Source organism: Nelumbo nucifera, chromosome 4 (genome assembly GCF_055504915.1).
Source record: "Nelumbo nucifera cultivar China Antique chromosome 4, China Antique-T2T, whole genome shotgun sequence".
NCBI lineage: Eukaryota > Viridiplantae > Streptophyta > Magnoliopsida > Proteales > Nelumbonaceae > Nelumbo > Nelumbo nucifera.
The window spans coordinates 14,072,071-14,094,793 of NC_142652.1; the positions used below are offsets into that span (position 1 = coordinate 14,072,071).

The 22,723-nt window shown below is 37.7% G+C and overlaps 1 protein-coding gene across 3 annotated transcripts in view; it reads right to left on the bottom strand.

Moving 5' to 3' along the window:
- MOS14 (ARM repeat superfamily protein) overlaps positions 1-19,251 on the bottom strand; it is a 68,110-nt gene extending 48,859 nt beyond the window's left edge. The window contains exons 1-7 of one of the 3 annotated variants that reach the window (XM_010273848.3): positions 18,964-19,251; positions 16,969-17,046; positions 16,804-16,866; positions 16,519-16,566; positions 16,270-16,416; positions 6,723-6,854; positions 2,937-2,977 (exon numbers count right to left, since the gene is read on the bottom strand). In XM_010273848.3, the coding sequence (XP_010272150.1) occupies positions 2,937-2,977; positions 6,723-6,854; positions 16,270-16,416; positions 16,519-16,566; positions 16,804-16,866; positions 16,969-17,046; positions 18,964-19,095 (641 nt within the window). In that variant the 5' untranslated portion in view covers positions 19,096-19,251. Of the gene's footprint in view, positions 1-2,936; positions 2,978-6,722; positions 6,855-8,332; positions 8,643-16,269; positions 16,417-16,518; positions 16,567-16,803; positions 16,867-16,968; positions 17,047-18,963 lie in introns of those variants that run through there. The other 2 variants (XM_088903126.1, XM_010273849.3) reach the window with 2 other exon arrangements.
- Between the last annotated feature and the right edge of the window lie 3,472 nt (positions 19,252-22,723).

The following is a 22,723-nucleotide window of genomic DNA, read 5'->3' on the forward strand; positions in this document are numbered from 1 at the left end:
GCATGTTATGTCATTTAATATAAAATATTATAGATATGTAATGTTTTATATATGAGTGACATTGGCCCAGAATCAAGCCCAGCCCGGGCCGGGCTCGTATAGACTTGGGCTAGGGTTTATGTTTCAGGCCCAGAACCCTGGGCCAAGCCGGGCCCGGGCCTAAGCTATAGCCCTTATTATAAGTGCAAAGCCCGGACCGGCTCGGCCCATGATCACCCCTATTACACGATAGCCTGAGGAGGCCAAGAGAACTGTAGCAGAGGAGGATGAGGAGGTGAATCGTCACTTGGAAGAGGAAAACAGGGGAGAAAGTTGGATTGGCAAAGAAGTAAATTCAAAGGGATGGTGGGGGCAAAAGTGTCCATAGAGAGACACATGGGAGCGGAGAGCAGCTATGAATCCCATTGAGGGGGAGCAGAATGCTTTATTTGTCTAAGGGTGAAAATAAGAAAGGTAAGGTACAGAAGAAGGGAGGAGGAGACAAGGAGAAGTCATGGTGCAATCATTGCAAGAGATTTGATCGCACAAAAGAGTTTTGTTGGGACTTACATGGTAAAGCCTAAGAAGTATGAAGTTTCAAGGGAAGCAGAACAGAGGATTTAATGCAGATAAACTATAAGAATGGAGGATTCAAAGGTATTCTGTAGAGATGTAGAGCAATAATGTTTGCTGTTATATTGCTGTCAGTTATTTATTGTGGTTCCCACTGCTGCTGTTACTTGTTTTCTGTTTTATATTTGCTGTTAGTGATGTTTATTATGTTAGTTATTTGCTTATGTAAGCAGTAGGGGCATTAGTGTAATTGCTGCCTTATTTATGTTGTTAATATAAATAGTTGAGTAGCAGTAACTATAGTCAACCCACATTCTTCCTCTCATCTCTCTCTTCTCTCTATTCTCTTCTTCTTTTCTGTTATTTTTTTCTCATTAAACTCACATCAAGAATTGGACTGATTACAGTCCTCATTAGCCAACTTGGTATCAGAGCCAATCTAGGGTTTCTCATGTGTGTCTGATCCAGCCGACTGCATGAGAACTTCCTAGGGCTGGAGGTTTAACAAAATCTATCCATCAGCTGATTCTTGGAGGTTACTGGAAGGGTTTAGCAGTTGTTCAAGGATTTGCAGAGTCTTGGAGAGTGTCTAGTAATCAGGAAGAATCAGGGAAAAACAAGAAAGATCAAGATTAGGGTTCAGACTGGGATTGGAAGTGGCGATCAGCTTTTTCAAGTAAGTTTTTCTTTTCCCTTGAGATCGACACCAATCAGAGATAGATCAGACCAGTGATTTAAAAGGCGCATCTGAGGCGCGCCTAGGTGCACAGGCATGGCGCATTTTGGGTTATGCACCTCGCCCAGGTCCTAGGCGCACACCTGGTGCAAGGACTGAAGCTTGCTGAACAGTTAGGGGAAAGAGAGTTAGAAATTGAAGGAGACTCCCCTCTGATCATAACATGGGCAAAGCAAATCAAGTAAGCACCTTGGAAACCCAGATTCACTTTTAGACAGATTAACCAACTTGCAAAGAAATTTAACTATACTTTCAAATGGGTTAAAAGGGAAGCTAATGGGTTGGAGGATGTGTTAGCCAAGCAAGGAGCTTATAGACACCATCCTTATTTTGGGCATTGTTGTAACCTAACCTTTGTTTTGGGAATTGTTGTAACTTAATTTCAAATTTAAATCAATAAATGAATTTCTTTTCTGATCAAAAAAATATATTGCTTCCTCCACACCTAACCACAATGGTCAACAGAAATTGGCTCAGGGTAACACTTCTCCAGTTCAGCCACCTAAGGAAGGTCGTCTAAGTACTATGCATGATCAGATTGAGTAATTTGAGTGTGTCCTTAGGCAACTAGAGGAAACCTCTATTGCTCCCTCCACGTTTCATCACTCCCTTCTCAGTCACCTCAGATCATCAATTCAGGGGCTACAAACCATATGATTGGTAAGTCTTCACTGTTTTCATCTTATCATGTTTTATCTGGTAAGGATAAGGTTAAAGTTGCTGATGGAACCGTATGAGGTTCTAGAGTTCTCAGTCTCCCAGTCTCTTGTTGCAGGCCCATACTTGGCTGAGAGTCTGAGACTAACCTCCTCCACAAACTGTTCGGCTGATCATTGAATCTCTAGATTATAATCAAAAAATTCAACATCCAACCCTCCAGAACCTTTACTATCAAGCAAAATCCTCTCACTATTTCAGTATGTTAATCATAGAAAAAATATTGGAGATGGACTAAATCCTTGAATGATGATGACCAACAGGATCTCATCAAGAAAGGTAACCCGTAACCATAACATAAGAAAAAAAAGAGGAAAAGAGAAAAAGAAAGAAAAAAACCACTGGCCACTTTTATATAGGAGCCCATACACTGGGGTCAGCCTTCCTCAGGCCCACATTCATTTTTTGTACTAGACCCATGGCTCTATTATTTAACTTCCTTGTACTCAATTATATACTTACCGTTGCTAATTGGAAAAAAAGGGAGAAAAAAGAAGAAAAAGAAAAGCTCCTTTGGATGGAACATGGTTATTCCAAGTAAATTCTCTCAAAAAAAAAAGAAAAGAAAAGACTCCAATTGTACTGGCACTAAATACAACTATTTAACCATAAATAAGCCTTTGGGATTTGCAAGATAAGAGATGGGGCATCTTTCCAATCTATGCAATAGGTTAACAAGACTAAGTTTATCGTAATTGCAACATGTGTTTTCAGTAATTTGGATACCAGGTTTATAATCATGCCCATTTCAACATCTTCCAAGTGTCATGAGAAAATTCTTGTTTATCCATTATTTCTCCAACATTTTACTTTTGTCCAAAAATAAAGTGTTTAAGCCATTTGAGAACTTTTAACTTTGGAAGGAAATAAATAATTTTTTTTCCTGAAGCCAATACTGTGAATCTTGCTGTGTGAGAGGAGGTGGACATACCCATGTCTTAGCCGAAGCCAAGAAGCAAAGGCCTCAAGCACCTGTCAACCAAAACAGCAAACAAACTAGAGACATGAAAACATCCACAGAAGTAAGAAATCAAACGGAAGCATATGCAAGTATTAAGCATGATACTTCTAACTCATATAGAAGCTTTTTAAATAAGGCTCTATAAAATGACATTAACAAAATTTTAGAATTAAAGACGAGAGATTATTACCAACATGAATATGAATATAGAAGATAAAAATGGTTTATTGTAAGAGCTACAGTCGGTAGTGAGCTTATAAAAGAAAACTAAAAGACAAGGGCAGAAACATTCTGCACTTAACATATCAGGGAAGAGGCCAAGCATGTTGACCATGTATAATGAGATTGAATGGATTGTCTTGAGTTTAGAGGCAATAAATAACCCCCCCCCTCCCATGCAGCTAAAAGAATAGAAAAGACATTCATAAAGCTTTTGAGCTTCAGTTGTTGCAAGGGTCATAAGCTAGGAGGTGAGGCCTGAATAGGGTGGAGGGCTCTAATTTGTATTTGTCCAATGTTAAGTTGATGAGTTTGTTATTTTGATATTGGGGAGGGGGATTGGGGGAGCCTTGTCCTTTTGTGGTGGTGGGTACTGGTGCCATTTTTTTCCCAGCCTCTTGTCCTATGGAGTACTTGCATCCCTCAAACCTGGTTATCACCCACACCCAATCTCCGTCCTGTTTTCTTGAATCTTCTCTGCCTTTCAAAATTTTCAAAGGACCTTTTTTACTAGATTTCTTTTCAATTGTACCCTTACCCCTCCTGACCCCTAGCCCACTTGAGGAATGGCCCCTTCAAAAATTGTTAAAATCTCTTCTTAGCCTGTGGGCCCCATGCGAACTTAAACCTCAATGGATTCCTCAGCTTCCTGTGTCGCTTCTTCTCCACCCTCCCCCACTCTCACACATCCCTTTGGTTTCAATACTCTCTGCCTTCTTCCTCTGGACGACTCTTCACCTTCCTACTGTCTGCACTGTGAACACTGTCCCTGCTATCAGATCCTTCCTCCCCCTCATCCAAAACTTCGCTTTTCCCACTATTCTCTTGAGCCCAACTCAAAGATGTGTTGTTTTCCCCTTCCACGACTATCCTTAATTCATCGCTTTCCCTGCGAATAACAACTTCATTCTATTCAAAATGTCAGCAATATCCTCTACTTCTACCAGTAGTCTGGCCATATCCAATCTATCCCAGCTCCTATTCTTATCATCAAATTTCAAATACCCCCTACAGAACTTCCCCAACTCCTCAAACGTAATGACACACCAAGCATGTAATGGTAGTCCAACTAGAGTGATCCAAATTGACCTTCTCTTCCTCTTTCCTTCTTTGTTCAAGGCACCTGCTGCAGGAAACCACCACCCCAATCTGAGGTCGAGATCCCTCTCCACCCTCAGTTCTGCTTCCGGCACCTTCTCAGCCCAACCTCTACAGTGGAACATAAAGAGGTATAGCCCTGCATTCAACTTCCTATTCTCCAAAACCTTGTCACGTCCCCATTCAAGACTCACCCAGGCTTCCACCTTGTCTACATCTAGATCCAGTCCAACAAATTTTCCTACCAGACTGGCGTTCAGCACCCTCATCCTTTCCTCCAACTTCCCAACATCAACTCTTAACACCACACCTCTCCTTCTTTCCTCCCCGATCCATTACAACCTATCCTTAGCTTACTGCAGGCAGCTTAATACTTTGTTGAGTATTTGACTATTGAATCACAAATCATATTATTCCAGGTTCGTTTTTCTTATTATTCTTATGTTCATGCATTTCTGGGTTATCTCCTCAAGATCTTTCCTCTTATTACTTTCTCATTGTTTTCCTTTCCTTCACTTTGCATCTTTTTATTACTAAATTTCTGCAGTCCTCTCTCTAAGTAGTACAACATCCATCCTCACCAGCTCTTTCTATTTGTTTTAACAGACCTGTAAGCTCTATTTGAACTTATCTTCACTCTTTTATCAATTGTGTTTTCAGTTGATCTATTGATTATTTAATCACTTCAATATCTGTCCAACCTATTTTGTTGGGAAAATCAAGGCTAAGTTTCAAACTAACAAGCTGAGGGCTTTGTGGCTTGTTTCCAGCTTTCTTAAGGCCTATTTCATCCACCTAATGAGATGCTGTTTGGGTGAGGCCTGCATCATTTGGGCTTTAGGTCTTACTGACAGTTCTCTCATACATCCTTTTTCAAATCCGTATCTTCATCCTCCCATCCCCTTTTGGTGTTTTCAACAAGAACAATACAGTTTGAGCTTCAATAAAAAATTAAAGCATTTTGTTGGGAGGTGATGCAGAAAAGTCAACACTTGCAAAATCCGGGGGGGGGGGGGGGGGGTGAAGAAACTGTATGGTTAGCTTTCACCCCATTTGTGCTTCCTTTCCAAGTTAAATTGTGAGTCCACTTTCCCTTTGATAAACCCATATTCATTTGTAACCAATAATTAAGAGTTTCTCCTTTCTTTGTTTGGTTCTGTGAGTGTACCTCCACAGGACACTGATAATTTCAGTTTTTGTTCACCACCAAGGAAAAGAGGAAAGATCACGTATTCACATGGGAGTATAGTAGAAATGAATCTATGATCTATTTGGGAGGAAGAAATGCCATAACTTCAACAAAAAAACAAACCCAAGAAGCATTTATTGAGATAATAAGCATTAGGGTGGTGCATTGATTTGAAACAATGGAGGAATTGAAAGCTTTCACCACAAATGATATTCTTAGAGGATGGCAGTACATAGCTTCATCATCATCTAGAAGAAAATTAGCTCCTCAGCACTGGCTTTCCTCTTAACTCCATTAAACTAAACTTTGACAGCTGTAGCTTCAGTAATACCCAGAGGTCAAAATTGGTAAAGCTTTTTGAAACCATCAAGGAGACATCCTGGATGGTATACTCAGTACCAATGGCTATTGGAAATTCAATACAGGCTGAACTATTCTCTCTCCTACAAGGACTACGGGTGAATTGCTCTTTAGGGTACAGAAATATAGAAGTGAAAGGTGGAATATGACTCTTTACTTATCAAATATATATATATATATAGAAGTGAAAGGTGACCCAATAACGATCATAGGATAGATGTATAAAGGATCCAGTGGACCATTGTAATTACATCATTATATTCAGGAAGCTAGATCTTTGGCCAGGAATATGAATAGTTCAATCAGATGGATCCAACTATCAGCAAACTCACTGATGGATTGACTTGCTAAGGAAGGAACTAATAGACAAGGTTTTAATTGGGGCTATAACACCCCAATCCAGGGTTAATCTTGTATAGGAATGGGGTATCTATCAGTGATTGAAAGGCGCACCTAGGCGCATAGGCACGGTGCATCTCAGGGCTTGCACCTTGCCAAGGCGCGTCTAGTGTGCCTGGTGCACCTTGTGCCTCAGTCCAGGCATCCAGCATGCCTTGGTTAAACTTTGTGCTTTTTTTGTATTTTTAAGCACAGTGGCTGGACCAGGGGCTCTGCCCCCAAACCCCAACCGAGCCCCTTGAAACAAACCCAAACAAGTTCATGTTAAGATCTTAAATTCTTAACTTGTACATAAAAATGGTTTTATAATTTTAATTATGGTTCCACATCTATTAAAATTTGTCTTATATTAAGAATAAAGGATGAATGATATTAACTATCCTTTTAGGGAATTCCTTTTCCAACCTTGTTGCCATTCATTTTCTGATTTTAATGAAGCTTCTGATCCACATTACAAAAAACAGAGAGAGAGAGAGAGAGAGATCAGTCACCTGCTCCTTCAGTTCATTGAGACTCAAACAAGCAGTCAATATATTAAGAGCAACCTCCATTGATGAAATAAGTTCCTTCTCAAATTGGCGACGTCTTTCTGTGCGAGCTGCAATCTTATAGTTGGATGCTTCCTGATTGCAGAAGCAAAAAATGTCATATAACAGAGAGAGAAAGGAAAAAAATAAATAAATACAATCTCTTGGGAAGTATGTCTTTAAGAGTACAAATGCACAAACTATTAGATAAAGATACATCATACTTCTTATAGAATGCAGTATGGCAGACGTCTAGAAAGAAAATAGAACCTTGCTTTCATTTATATTCTGGTATAATTATCAGTTTCACCTGCAGCTTCCAACTTTGCAAACTTGCTTTTTTTATAGGAAACGGTAACTTTCATTAGAGAATTGAAAAGATTACAGACTTACCACCCACAAAATGGATGGGAAAAACAAAAATAAAAACTTACAAACAAGCCCAAAACAAAGCCTCCCTAGTAGCTCCTTGCTTAGCTAAAGTGTCAGCCATTCCATTGGCTGACCTTCTTACCCATTTAAAATGCACCCCAATCTCCCTTGCTAAGCTAATAATCTCTCTTAGAGGCTGTCTAAGAGACCAAACTCCCAAGTTTCCAGCTTGCATCCACCCTATTACAAGCTTGGAGTCTCCTTCCACTTCTAATTGCTGCATTCCCCATTGTTTCGCCAGTCTCGAACCTTGAAGTAAGGCCACTACTTCTGCCCTTAATGAATCTCCAACCCCAATTGAGCCCGAGTAAAGGGCCAAGACTTTTCCTTCCTCATTTCTGAACACACCCCCAACTCCCAACTGACCTGGATTACCCAAGGAGCTTCCATCAAAGTTTAGCTTCACCCTGAACTAAGGCGGTGGTACCCAACTTTCTTGTACCACAGGGGAGGAAGGAGAGGATACAGTTATAGCACTCCAATTTCTAATTAAGTCAGCTGAGGAGAAGTCCTTGAAGAGATGATGTATTATTTTTCTATGCAACGTAGTTGATCAACCAGATGGAACAATAGGATGGGGGAACAGGGAGCTTGTGTGATGGATGGAGGTTAAGTAGCAGACTGTGAGTGAACTAAACAACTGTGCTAACAAGAAATACTGACAGTTAAATTTTGCAATTATCCATCAAAAACTTTTACCATTTTCGTCATATTTTGATAGTAAACTAAAAGAAAATTACAGAGTATTTTCTTTTTCCTACATTTTTTTCTTTTAGAACTTTCCTTACATATGATCTCTTTTTATAGTAAAATAAGAAGAATAAAACCATACAAACAATATAGAGGCTTTATGGCCCAAGCAACCAACATAATAACACCTACAAACTCACAAACCAAAAACACAAAAATAGTGAAGCAGGCCCCTAAAACAACCCAATCTCTATCCAAATTGAACATCCTATTTAACTATCCATTCAAATCTATCTGCCTTAACCAAACAACAGGATATGCCCCTCTAATATACTTTCTAAAGCAACTCAAAAACCCTACTCAGAATTCTTAAGAAAATACCAAAGTTTTTTTTGAAAGGTGAAAATCAAACTCTTATTAAGATGGAAAGAAAGAGCTAAGAGAGAGATTACCTTGATACAACAGCACCGAGATTAACCACACAAACAGCAAAAGAAACAACAGAGAAAAGGTCAAATGGCAAAGTTTTCATCCCAAATGATTCTATCCAAATGACTGCAGAAATGACTAAGTTAACGCCTCCAAAAAGACTGGACGGAAGCCCATTTCACCAGAAACCTCTCCACTTGGCCACAAATCCTCTCGACTGGAAGTGTTTGATTAAGAAAAGTCCTGTCATTTCTTTCCTTCCAAACCTACCAGCAGATTTCCCCAGGTACCATGCTCCAAAGGACCTTTCCCCTCTTTGATAGGCCATCCAAACTCAAAATAACACAGGCCATGATAAAAAATTAAAGAAACATCAGAAACATGTAACTACACACAATCATCATTATCGTCTAAGCATTGCCCCCATGATAAAAAATTAAAGAAACATCAGAAACATGTAACTACACACAATCATCATTATCGTCTAAGCATTGCCCCCATGATAAAAAATTAAAGAAACACCAGAAACATGTAACTACACACAATCATCATTATCGTCTAAGCATTGCCCCAACTATATGGAGCCAGCTACATGAATCCCATTCCACCATTCCATTCTATTTAGTGTTGTTGAAGATCAATTAGTTTTAAGATGTTTTTCTGAGTAGATGTTTATGTTAATTGTTAGATAGGGGGTGGGGACCACAGTAGTTATGTGAGTCCAAATTTTATTATGTTTTTTGAGTGTTATATATGCTGTTTTATGTTTTGCCGCCCTATAAGGGCATAGTTGTCTTTGTACTGTTCTATTAATTTAGTATAAATAATAAGTGAAGGGGGCGGCCAGAATTATTGCTCTCTTTTCTTTCAACTTCTCTTCTTCTCTTCTTCTCCTTCTCTCTTCCTTCTCTCTTCAAGAAACTACTTTCTTTCATATTTTTTTTAATTCAGCAGATTTCTACTTGGTATCAGAGCATCGGCTAGGGTTTCTTGAAGCATTCTCATGCAGCCCTAGATCAGCCGATTACATGAAGAAGTAAAGGGCTGATCGATCTGCTATAGATTACCTAGTTCTTGGAGTTTTTTGTGGGATCTAGACATCAAGAAGGTGATCTACTGTTCGGCATCAAAATCAGGAAGAACTGGAGTACAGAGAAGAGTCCCAGAAAAGTTGGACTCTTTGTTTTTTATCTGATCTTGGGCGCCCAGGTATTGTTAGTTTTCTTTTGATTTTCTGAAGAGGGCAGTTTGGTTTCTGAAATTTTCTAAACCTCCCGGAGTGATCGATTCCCTTTTCTCTCTGTTGGGAGGCGTGGGGAGGAGAGAGATTTCCCTCCAGCTAGGGTTTTCTTCTTCCAGAAGGGTTGGTTTCTGTGTGTGTGGTATTAAATTATTTTTTGAAGGTCTCCAATCTATTTTTTTTCTTACTGTTGAACTGTTTGAAGTAAAATGGAGAGTTGGAATACCGAGATGAAATCTACCGGTATTGTGGGACTGGGTATTGGAGGTAGTAGTGATATTTTTTGGTCTGGGATCATTACTACAGTAAAACTTGATGGCACAAATTATTTGGAGTGGGCACAATCAGCTAAGATGGCTATTGGTGCCCGTGGAAAATTAGGGTATCTCATTGGGGAGGAGAAGAAACCTGATACAGACTCTTCCTGATGGGTGCAAGAGAATTACATGATAATGTCTTGGCTGTGTAATTCTATGTTACCTCATATTGCAAAAAAAATCCTATGGGCTAATACTGCCAAGGAGATTTGGGATTGAGTGACTGAAACCTACTCTCATAAGCAAAATGAAGCCAGAGCCTATCAGTTAAGAAATCAAGTTATATGTATGAAATAGGGAGAAAAACCTCTTGCTGTGTATTTCTCCATGCTGAAAACCCTATGGCAGGAAATAGATCACTTAGAAACTATGGTATGGGAAAGTGTAAATGATGCAGCAACTTATCACAAACTGGTAGAGAGGAATAGGGTTTTTGAGTTCTTGGCAGGGTTGAACCCAAAATTTGACATTGCTAGGCAGCATATTCTTTCTAGGGAGAGTATGACACTCTCTCAAGCCTATGCTTTTGTCTCTAGAGAGGAGAGTAGGAGGAATGTAATGCTGAGACAGCCTGGGATTGACCAGTCGGCTATGGTTGGTACAACAAAACCTAAGCCGAATGGAGACAGGGGCAGTAATGAGACTAGAAGGGAAGATAAGAAGAACTTGGTGTGTGATTATTGCAAGAAGCCTAAGCATACCAGGGACACTTGTTGGAAGCTTCACCCAAATCTTATGCTTGCTCAAATAAGAAACAAGAAGGGAAATGCAAATGTAGCCACTACAGGAGACTTTTCAGCTCCTCTCTCCCAAACTGATTGGGAATCCATTGCAGTAGCAGCAGTGAGAACAGAATTGGAGAGGTTTGGACAGCTTATGAGTAAGAAAGATTCACCCAGCCCTACCCTTCCAGATGGACAGCAGAATGCAGGAGCCAACTACACCACTTCCTTTGCACATGCAGGTAGTCCATATGCAATTGCGAATCTTGCATCCACTTCAGGTAAGGAGGGACCTCCCTGGATTATAGACTCAGGAGCATCTGAGCATATGACTAATAACCCTACCATTTTCAGTTCCTATCAGCTGTGCTCTGGTAGAGACAAAGTCTCTACAACAGATGGTTCACATATGCCTATTGTTGGGAAGGGAACAATTAGAGTGACCAATGATATAACTCTGTCCTTTGTTTTACATGTCCCTAGACTTCATACCAACCTACTGTTTGTTAGTTCTTTGACAAAAAATTTGAATTGTTATGTGACCTTTCTTCCTGGTAATTGTGTTTTGCAGGATCTGGAGTCAAAGAAGATGATTGGGAGTGGTCGTGAGGTGAATGGAGCCTACCTTCTGGATGAGATTCCGAGACATCAGGGCCATCATGTTAGCAGTAGTAGTTGGTCAGAGTCAGTAAACCAGATTATGCTTTGGCACAATCGCTTGGGACATCTTTCTTTTAATTCTTTGAAATGCCTTTTCCCAAAGTTGTTTGAGTCTGTTTATTTATCTACTTTGGAGTGTGAGAATTGTCAATTAGGAAAGCATTGTAAACAGTCTTTTAAACCAAGTAATAAAAGAAGTACTTTTGCTTTTAATATTGTTCACACTGATGTATGGGGGCCATATCAAATCCCTTCCATGGGACGATTCCGTTACTTTCTCTTGTTTGTGGATGATTATACACAATATTCTTGGCTAGATTTGATGAAATCACGTGACGAGGTTCCTAATTTAGTACGACAATTCCACCAGATGGTTCCCACACAATTTGGAGTGAGAACTAAGGTTTTAGATCAGATAATGCCAGAGAGTACTTTGAGAAGGATCTAACCACGTATCTCTTAGAACATGGTGTAGTTCATCAGAGCAATTGTACATATACACACCACAACAGAATGGAGTTGCTGAGAGGAAAAACAGACACATTGTAGAGGTGGCAAGGAGTCTTATGGTGCGCGCTTCAGTCCCTGTGCAGTTCTGGGGAGATGCAGTTCTTACAACCATACATGTGATTAACCGTGTTCCTTCACGGACTTTGGGGTTCAAGGTGCCATTTTGCCTCTTTTTTCCAGATGGAGAGATATTTCATATACCTCTGAGGGTTTTTTGGTGTGTTTCTTTTGTTCACATTCTCGGCCCTCATCGCAAGAAATTTGATCCTAAGGCCGAGAAAGTGTTCTTGGGTATGCTCAGAACCAAAAGGGGTATTGCTGTTATGACCAAGTATCGAGGAGCAAATTTGTCACTATGGATGTTACCTTTTTTGAATCCACATTCTTCTTCTCGAGTGGTTCTCCTCAGGGGGAGAGTTTTGGGGAAGAGAACTCACAATATGTTCCTCTTCATGTTTCTGTGGTGCCTCCATTGGTTCAGCCAACACCAGCACCATCAGTTCAGCCAGCATCGGTTCAGCCAGCACCTGCACCTCTATTTTCATTACCTGAGCCACTACGGACAGCCTCACAACAATATCAGTGCCGGCAAATGATGGTTGACTCCACGCATCCTCGACCCACACTACTCTCTGTCAGTCCTTCTGAAACTCCAGATTCGGAAAATACAGTTCCAGGTATTCCTCTTGAGCCTGTTATGTTTTCTAATGATAATGTTTCTGCCCCTAACACCACTGTTGCAGCTGATCCCACTGACCTTGATCTTCCCATTGCACTTCGTAAGGGGAAGAGAAAGTGTACAGCCCACTGCATTTCACACCATCTTTCCTACAGTACCTTATCACCCTCCTACCGTGCTTTTCTTTCTTCCCTGGATTCTGTGTCTATACCCAGGAATGTTACTGAGGCTCTCTACAAACCTGAGTGGAAAACAGCCATGCAAAATGAGATGGATGCTTTGGTCAAAAACCAAGCTTGGGAAATAGTTGATCTTCCCCCAGAAAAGGAGACAGTCGGATGTCGATGGGTATTCACAGTGAAGTATAAGGTCGATGGCAAGATAGAGAGGTACAAGGCAAGGTTGGTAGCAAAAGGGTATACTCAGACCTATGGTGTTGATTATCTGGAAACCTTTGCACCAGTAGCTAAGATGAGTTCAGTTCGTATTCTTTTACCTCTAGCAGCCACCTATTCATGGCCCTTGTTCCAACTTGATGTCAAAAATGCTTTCCTCAATGGTGACTTACAGGATGAGGTATATATGGACATTCCAACAAGCTTTTATGAAAATGTTGGTAATGGAAAGGTGTGCAGACTTAGAAAATCTCTGTATGGACTGAAACAGTCACCTAGGGCTTGGTTTGACAGGTTCAGAGGGGCACCATCCGTTTTGGATACACACAGACAGTCTGATCACACCCTCTTTGTAAAGAGGAGAGATGCTTTGGTGTCAATTCTGATTGTGTATGTGGATGATATAGTGGTGACAGAAAATGATCTAGAGGAGATTGATGATCTCAAAAAATCATTGCAGCAAGAATTTGAGATCAAAGATCTTGGTGAGCTCAAATACTTCTTAGGGATTGAAGTTGCAAGATCCAAGCATGGGATCTTCATTTCACAAAGAAAGTATATACTTGACCTACTACAAGAGACTGGAAAGTTGGGGACCAAACCAACAGACACTCCTATTGATCCAAATCATAGAATTAATGGTGTGGATGGTGAATTGGTAAAGGATGTGGGGAGATATCAAAGAATGGTGGGCCGACTGTTGTATCTGTGTATGACACGACCAGGTATTTCTTATGCTGTCAGTGTTGTGAGTCAGTACATGCATGCACATTGGGTTCAGCACTGCGAAGCTATTGAGAGAATACTTGCATATCTAAAAAAACACCCTGGCAAAGGTATTCTTTTCTCAAATCTTGAGAATCTGAAGCTAGAATCCTATACAGATGCAGACTAGGCAGGATGCTTAGATGACAGGAGGTCTACATCAGAAGTGTGCACCTTTGTAGGTGGAAAGTTGATCTCCTGGAAGAGTAAGAAAGCAAGCGGTTGTGGTAAGGTCAAGTGCAGAGGCTGAGTATAGATCCATGGCTCATGGTGTCTCAGAACTTCTTTGGGTTAGATCTCTTTTGAGTGAGATTGGGGTGAAAGCAGAAGAACATATGATGTTATACTGTGACAATCAGGCTGCAATCAATATTGTCCACAATCCAATTCAGTATGATAGGACAAAACACATTGAAGTTGATAGACACTTTATAAGAGAAAGGGTAACAACAGGAGAAGTTTATTTGCCTTGTGTCTCTTCAGAATTGCAACTGGCTGATATTCTCACTAAAGGGGTGGAAAGGAACAAGCTTGAACATGATCTATACAAGTTGGGAATGTGTGACATTTACTCCCAACTTGAGGGGGAGAGTTGAAGATTAATTAGTTTTATAATGCTTTTCTAAGTAGATGTTTATGTTAGTTGTTAGATAGGAGGTGGGGACCACAGTAGTTATGTGAGTCCAAATTTTATTATGTTTTTTGAGTGTTATATATGCTGTTTTATGTTTTGCCACCCTATAAGGGCATAGTTGTCTTTGTACTGTTCTATTATTTTAGTATAAATAATAAGTGAAGGGGGCGGCCAGAATTATTGCTCTTTTCTTTCAACTTCTCTTCTTCTCTTCTTCTCCTTCTCTCTTCCTTCTCTCTTCAAGAAACTGCTTTCTTTCATATTTTTTTAATTCAGCAGATTTCTACTAGTGTCATACACATTGTTAAACTATGGACCCTTAATCATTGCTAACTACTAGTCACACAAGACAAACTAAAATAACCAATCCACCAATCTGACAGAAATATAATCTGCAACTCCTAAAGGAAATGAACCCACCAAAACCTCTAAAGCTGTCACTTTATCAGCGTCATCCAAAAAGTCTTGTTCAGACAGTGCTCTGGATTCATTGGTTAAATTTTCAGACTTGTGTTAACTCACTCCCTAACTTGAAATTCCATAATCATTTTTCTAGCAGATTCCTCTCCACCAAAAAGATCAAATAATGTCTTTTAGACTGAAACATTTACAAAATTAACATTTTTCAGAAATTAAAAAAAAAAAAAAGCTCAAGTATTTCAGTATTATTTATTTACGACAACCCAATGTCTTAAAATGTTGCAACACTCCACGCAACTCCAAGTTAATATCTTGCCTTTTACTTGCTGTACTAGCAAGCTCCTATTACTTTATCAGCAAAAAGAGGGTATATACCATGCCAACCATGACCAACTAGCCACACTGATGAAGGAACAACCTGGAGATAAACAGGGGAAGGGGAGAAGAATGAACTGTGTCTGCTTCAACTTTTGTTGATTATTAGGTTCTGTTTACTTCAATCATGATTCTTAATATTGATATCGATGGCCATGAGTTGGAGAAATTTTGGAGATATTTTGCTAATTTCGCTAAGATATTTGGAAATCTAAAAGATCAGGAAAGGTTTCTAGAATCATTAAATTAGTTAATAAACCTTCAAGACATCAATACAAGAAATATAATTGCACATTTACAGCTCAAAAAACCATAACAAAGAACTACATAAATCAAATAGGAAAAACTTAAACAATTGTAATAGACTAATAGCTATGTTTTTCTTTGTCTCCCTTTTGGTCTTTATATATGTCAATTGTTTGCCATTTTAATATTTGTCTTTATTGCTACTATATGTTTTGATTAGATTGAGAACACTCTTTTCTAGAATTCTAGTTATATCCATTTTTCTTTTTCCTTTGAATTATAGTGACTAAGTAAGTGAATCATATCAAAGAAATAGTAAGTCAATTATCCAATCACTAATTCCTTGTTGGTTCTTTTAAGAAAATATTTTTAAAAAACTATGATAATTTTAGTGAAATATTGAAAATTTTAAGTAATATTCTAAAATTTTAAACTTTAAATATATAGTCTATCAATGAAATCTGAAATATTGCTGATATGTTGATAAAATATTGGAGATATTTGGGAAAAAAATCCTGGAAGATTTCATACCACCACTTAGCAAATAGGGATATGTCGGGGATATTTCACCAAATATCGTCGATATTGCGAACCATTACTTCAATTACTGAAAGGACTTGATTGCAGGGCTTTTTTCCATCTTTACATACCATTTCACCACTTTTTTCTCAACATGATATGACTAAACTACAGAGGTTATTTTCCTTGCCAAAATCAACTGAAAAGAGCATGGCAACACCTTTTTTTTTATAAGTAATGAGTTGTGTTCATTTCATTTTTGTTGATTGTTATGAAGGAACTTGATTGCAGGGCCTATTTTCCATCTTTACATTTCACCATTTTTTTCTCAGCAAACATGATATGACTAAAAAAGTACAGAGATTTTTCTTTCTTTGCCAAATGCAACTGAAAAACAAAGAAATAAAAAGGCATGTGGGCTGTGACACAGAAATTCACATGTAAATGCCTTCAAAATTCATCAATCATTACATCATACCTCAGGTAGAACAGTGAGCAACTCCAGAAAACTTGGTATACACTCCGGACGAGAGTTCATCTCATCCCGAAGCCAATTCACGATACCACCATCTCCCCAATCTTCCTTGGGAACATGCACAGCCAAAGCTGCAACCGCAAGGCTAATCTGGAGAGAGGGACATTGGAGGTCAGTACAGTAGAACCCTGGTACAAAGAAAACAATAGAAATTTTCACTTATTCATGAAGACTGCTTCCAAATATAAGTACCTGTGTTCTAACTTTAGGGGGGCCTTTGTGTAAATTTTTCAGCAATGCCTGCAATTACCACTCACCATAGCAATCAAAAACCAGATTTAATATAAATCAACTTATCAACATATCTTAAAAACCACAAGACACATAAAGCTAACAATGGTTAACTAGAAAATACAAAATCAATTATATAAATTGAATAATACCTCTTATGCTGTAAAAATTGCAAGTGTGACACTATATATTCAAATTACAGAATTTATGTTGTGAAACTACTCAAATATAAATGTATGCACTTACGTTCAAGGAATCGCGTAAGGGGCGAAAAGCTTCAGAAGGTAGTTCTTCAAAATCTCGTTGTACCTGTAAATCAGATGCAAAATAGCAATCAAAGAATTGAAGACTACAACCTCAAATCTGAAAATGTGTATGCATATAAGCATAAACAAGGATACAAGTAAGCACCTTGCTTCTGAGAGTCTGAGAACAGAAAATTAGAGTTTCTAGATTGCTGCTGGAATCATGAAGCAAATTATCAGACACCTGAAGGAAGATATGACAATCAATAAAGTTATGATGGAAAAAATGGATATTATTTTTAACTCAAGAACACGTGAAGTTTACTATATAAACAAAGAATCAAATTCTATGAAATATTGTTTAGATTTTAAATGAAGGCAGTCTGAGCATTTAACAGAAATTTATTTAAAGATTCACATGAAATGATTATAAGCTAGGTAAAACTTATAATTAATCACCCCTTTGAAGAAAAGGCATACTAGAACAAGATAAATCAATCATTTGAAGAAAAAACAACTGTATTGCATCTATAATAAAATAATATAAGCATATTAGAAGCAATAATTAATAGTTAATGATTTATTTGCAGTGTACTGTCAAAAGCCATCATAATAAAATAATATGAGCTTAAGCATAACTTTGCAAGACGTCAAGCATGGCCATTGTAAGAAAGAAAAGAAGTTTGGAGAGAGGGAGAAAAGCTATAGCACAGCCCATACACCATCAAATCCCACTTAAAATGTAAAAAGAATATATTATAAAATACCATCCCATCCTTGTAATTGGTCCACATATATCAATAACATTCAGTTCACATTCATAACATGTAGCCTACCTCTTCCAATGGATAAGTATATACTGCAAGTTAACAGTCTCATCCACAATATTCTTTCTGAAAATCTTGCCCATGATGAGTATTAACAACCAAACCTCTTCTGCTATTATCATTCATGAAAAGAAGATTATAGCTAAACAGAATATCAATAATTAGTGTGCTGGGATTTGTTTTATCTAATAAAAGAGGAATTATCCCATCAATAAATAGTATAAGATTTTTTTGCATCTTGAATTGGTTGGTCTGTATTGGACCTTCCCAAGCTTGTGATCCACAAGTGATAAGCTCTTTTTTTTTATCTGGCTAAGATTTGATAAGTGGAAATTCTTGATAGGTTCAGTCTATGAGCTTATAACCTCAAACTTCAATGTTCTCATTTCTAAGTTGATTTGGAAAATGAAAAGTGTGAAAGCATCAGCATTGAAGAGTATAATGTACATATTAATCTTTATTTTGGCCAAGTAACTATCGAGATTATCACCATATTACCACTGATCAGATTGGACCGGTCACCAAGTTCTAAAGCTCAAGCCACAAGCAAGGTTACTTTCTAAATCCTTCAATGACAGTTTCCTCGATCCAGAAAGGTTCAATAACACAACTCCTTTGGCACAAGTACTTTCTAACCTCCTCCATTGGCACAAGAAGAATTCTGAATATTCCAGTTAAGTGAAAGGGCAGCACAAAAGGAAGGGAATATGGAAATTGAATTCTTAACAATCTAAATTTCAGCTAGTGGGGTATCAATATCATGGTCAGAAGCTCATTAGTGATCTCAGTTTGCCCTTGTTTCCATGTTGATCTTCCTTTTTTCTCCGATACAGTTTCTCCTCTTGGCCAAGAGATAATAAAAACAACAGATAGGTAATAAATGAATTGAGATGCAGCTGAACCAAACATTATTTCATTATTGGAACTTCCCTGGCATGCAATAAAACGCCAACAAGAATAGATGAACAAAAAGGCCTCAAATGCATCTTTTCAAGGCGTTTACATGAGATATTAATCAAATGTGCATGAATAAACACAACAGTTCGAACATATAATAGTCCACAACGATTCCAGTAGCACAAATTGCATGTCCAAAATAACTTCAATCCAGCTTTCAGAAACTGTTTACTATCAAAATATCAATCACTCCGTCACTAGATATTCCTCGATCACATGCGCCGACAGGTCAAATTATAAACTTGTTTACTCGCACGGAGATGAAGATTGAGAAATACTTCGTAAACAGACTAAGTTGGATTAGCTATTGACTGATAGGGGGGAGAGAGAGGGGGAACTCGGATGCGTTGTTTGGGTTTAGGAGGGGTGATGAGTACCTGCCAAGCATCGATGGTTCGTTGAAAATCTTGCAGCCATCTATCAGCCTGCATACGAACTGAATCATCGGGATGGTGGTAGAGAGCGTTTAGGGCTTCCTTCACAGTATTTTGAAGCTCCATGCTAGACATTCTTCCCACTCCGATGTAGACAACCCAGACGGCTATGAAAAATAGTTCGGTCTTCGGTTTTTAATTTTCTTCTTTTTCTCCCTCTTTACTTGATTTTCAGCGATATGGTTTCGCGCCTGGTAAAGATCCCTCGCCTCCCAAAATCTAGATGCACACTTTATAGGATTCATAGGGATGCATATTAGAATATTAGATATTACTCCCTGTACTTTGGGGCTGGTAGTGACACTTAGCCCCCAGAATTTTTATTTGGGATAAATTTAAATACCCCTGCAGGTTTATATTTCAATACTTTATCATTATATCAGTTAACTCCATAAAATATTTTCATGCGATTGTCTAAATATTTAATCATTTTAAAAACCTTAAATCACCCTTATATAAGTTTTTTATCTTTTTTTATCATTGATTTTTAAATAATTATTTTAAAAAAATAAATTTAAAATATAAAATATTAATATATATCTATAATTAAATCAAGTTACTTTTGATACATTTACATAGAAATGGGCCCAATCTCTCGACTAAAGTTAATTGAAAATAGTAAATAACCAACCAACTTGGATTAAGATGGGTCAAATTGATTGGTTAAGTGAGTTTAATCAATCTTATCAACAGCCCTATTACGAGCATCTTTAAACCCCTCTCCCAGATAAATAATAATAATAATAATAATAGATGAAATCACTGTTTAATCATATTTGATGTAGGGTGATTTGGTCCGACCTAATAATAGGGGGACACGTGGACACAACATAACTAATAGGATGACAGTTCAATCTGACACACCAAGTTTGCAACAAATCGAGCTTGAAAAACCAAACCACCTCGGTGCACGATCGCATCAGGACCACCTCGGTCCCAAGGCACTTCAACATTCGTACCAGGTCGGATCTAAAGGGCACTAGCTCGAGTAATACTGACCGGCCACTGCATGGCAACCCCGAAGATCTCGCCACCAGATTCTGCGCCTCACGGGATCACGCCTTGTAGCAGCTAACATTATCTCCCCCGTCCGATTCGAGCGGAAGTGATGAATCTTATCAGTTGGCAGCATTATCCCCAATTAACGTGGAAACGGACCTCATCGTGACGAGGATTTCGGAACCGCTCCGCGAAGGCTCCACCCCCCGGGGGTGAAAGGTACGTGTAATCTCAGCTCTCTAGCTCTCTTGCATTCTAAGCTATTATCAGCTTGCAACCAAGTACTAACTTAAGCATCGGAGCGACCTCGCCAAGTAAACAACCCCGGGTTCCCTAATTCACTTTTTACAGATCAACCGAGTCCGTCGTCTACTGAAAGCTAGATCACCTCTAACTAAGAGCAGCTGGATTGCGCTACATCAATATTGGGCAAACCATTATCGTTGTGCATTAGTGGTGTTATAATTTCATTATGAAAATATCTTTTATGTTTGTTATATAATGCAGATATTTAATTTTGTGTGTAGGCCATAAAAATTAAATTAAACATTATAATCATATAATGTCATGTCAAAGTTTTCTGGATTATGGGGTTATCCAAATATTTTAATATTTAGATTTAATAAACAATATAGGACATTTACAATACAGCTTTTGTTTTCAAAAATAGAATGTCTTTTTCATCTTTTTACCCTTTTATCTTTACTCTTTGCATGCATACCCTTACACCAGTTATAATAAAAGAATAACATATTAAAAAGTTGCTAGTTTTTATAAATTTCATTGTGGCATGTCAAAACAATGATCCAAACTCAGTATGGTAATTCAAGAAACATTTGTTTTTGTTTTTTGATGATTCAATATCTCCCCATTTCACAAAACTCAATGCATGATTGTTGAGGAAATATTTATCTTAAAAATGGCTCACCAAATACAATATTTTCTCAGTCATCGTCTATTATCCACTTTGTATATTATTAAGGTTCACTTTGGAAAGAGTACAAATACATATATGTAGAGCGCAAAAACTTATATTTTGTATGTATTTGTACTCTATTTATTTGTATTTATATTCCTTCCAAACTAAGCCTAAAGGAAGATTGTTACATCCCTCTTGTTGCATTTTTTAATTATTTTTTCTCAATAAAGTATAAAATTTGATTTACACCTAATAGCATCTCCCGTCCACTTTGTTTATTTTCTTTTCTTTTTCCTGCCTGAAAATCCCCTCTTGTCTCTCCTCTTAATACTAACTTTTTTTCAATTAAGGAAAATAAAAATATATGTAGTGTCCCAAATCATGTTGCGGATGCTGCTTCCTATCAAGTTAAAAAATTGGTTCAAATTCTCTAATAATAAATCAAATCTTAATTTCAAACATATATATATATATATTGAATATTTTCAAAACATCACACTTATATTTAGATAAAATGGGTTAATTAATTACAAATCAAAGGATTCAAAACCATTTTCCCTTTGGATAAGCTTCTTTTTTAGGGGTAAAATACAAAAACTTCCCATGAGGTGTCTGACAATCATAAAAACTTCTCTTGAGATTTTACTTTCTCAAAAACCTCCCCTATAGTATTGGTAAACCTGCAGTTACCTCCTTTTCTTATTGTCACTGGATGGAAAATGTTTACTTAATGCATTATTTTTTTTTCAAAATTACTATTTTACCCTTACATCTATTAATTTAGATGGAAATTTATTAAAATACCCCACAAGAAATTTTCACTTTTAATTAAAATCTATATGTTAGATTAAAAAGAATAAAGTAATTTTATTCTATATTTAGAAGGGCAAATTTTATATTTTGAATTATATTAAAAGATGCCCTAATAAGTTGTAAGGGTATCATAACTTTAGGCTGTGTTTGGTTTGAAGGAAAAGGTAGGGAAAGACAGGGCAACCAATACAAGGTTTGTATATGTTTTCCTTCCTTTCCTTTTCTTTCCCTACCTTTTCCTTCAAACCAAACATAGCCTTAAAGTATTCATTACTTGAACAAATATGGAAGAGAAATAACTGCACATTTTTTGTAAACTATAGGGGATATTTTTATGAATGAAACATCGGGGGAGGTTTTTATGATCATCATAAATTTTATGGGAGGTTTTTATATTTTACTTTTTTTTATATGAGCCTTTGGATAAGCTTCAGGATTTGTGCTTTTCGAGCCAAAAAAAAAAAAGAGAAAGTAAGAGCTTTGTACTTTGGGGAGGTTTCAAAGTTAAGGGCAAACCTTAAATTTGAAAGCAGTTCTCATTCAAATACACTTAAAAAAAGTAAAAATGCTTTCATCTTATTTTTCAAAAAACACAGAGGTGTGTTTGGTATCGAAGAACATCCTCATGGTTGTCCATGTCATACTTCAGATCTGCTAATTAGCTACCCATTTGCTAGGATCATTGCTAGATCCCCAATAAAACTACATCACCTGTTTAGAACTCATGTGTGTGCAAAAATACGTGTGGACATAGTTTTTAATTTCTCCTTTTTCCTTTTTCTTCATCTTCCCTATCTCTTCTCCTGCAACTTTTCAAGACTTGATTCTAAACATGGTCTAGGTTTCATAGAAGATCTGCAGATTTGTGAAATTATCACCCTTCCCTAATTATCCCACCCGAAACTTACCAATTCCCCTAATAGAAAAATATAAGATCAAACAACCCAGATTGATTAGTGTTATTACTACCTT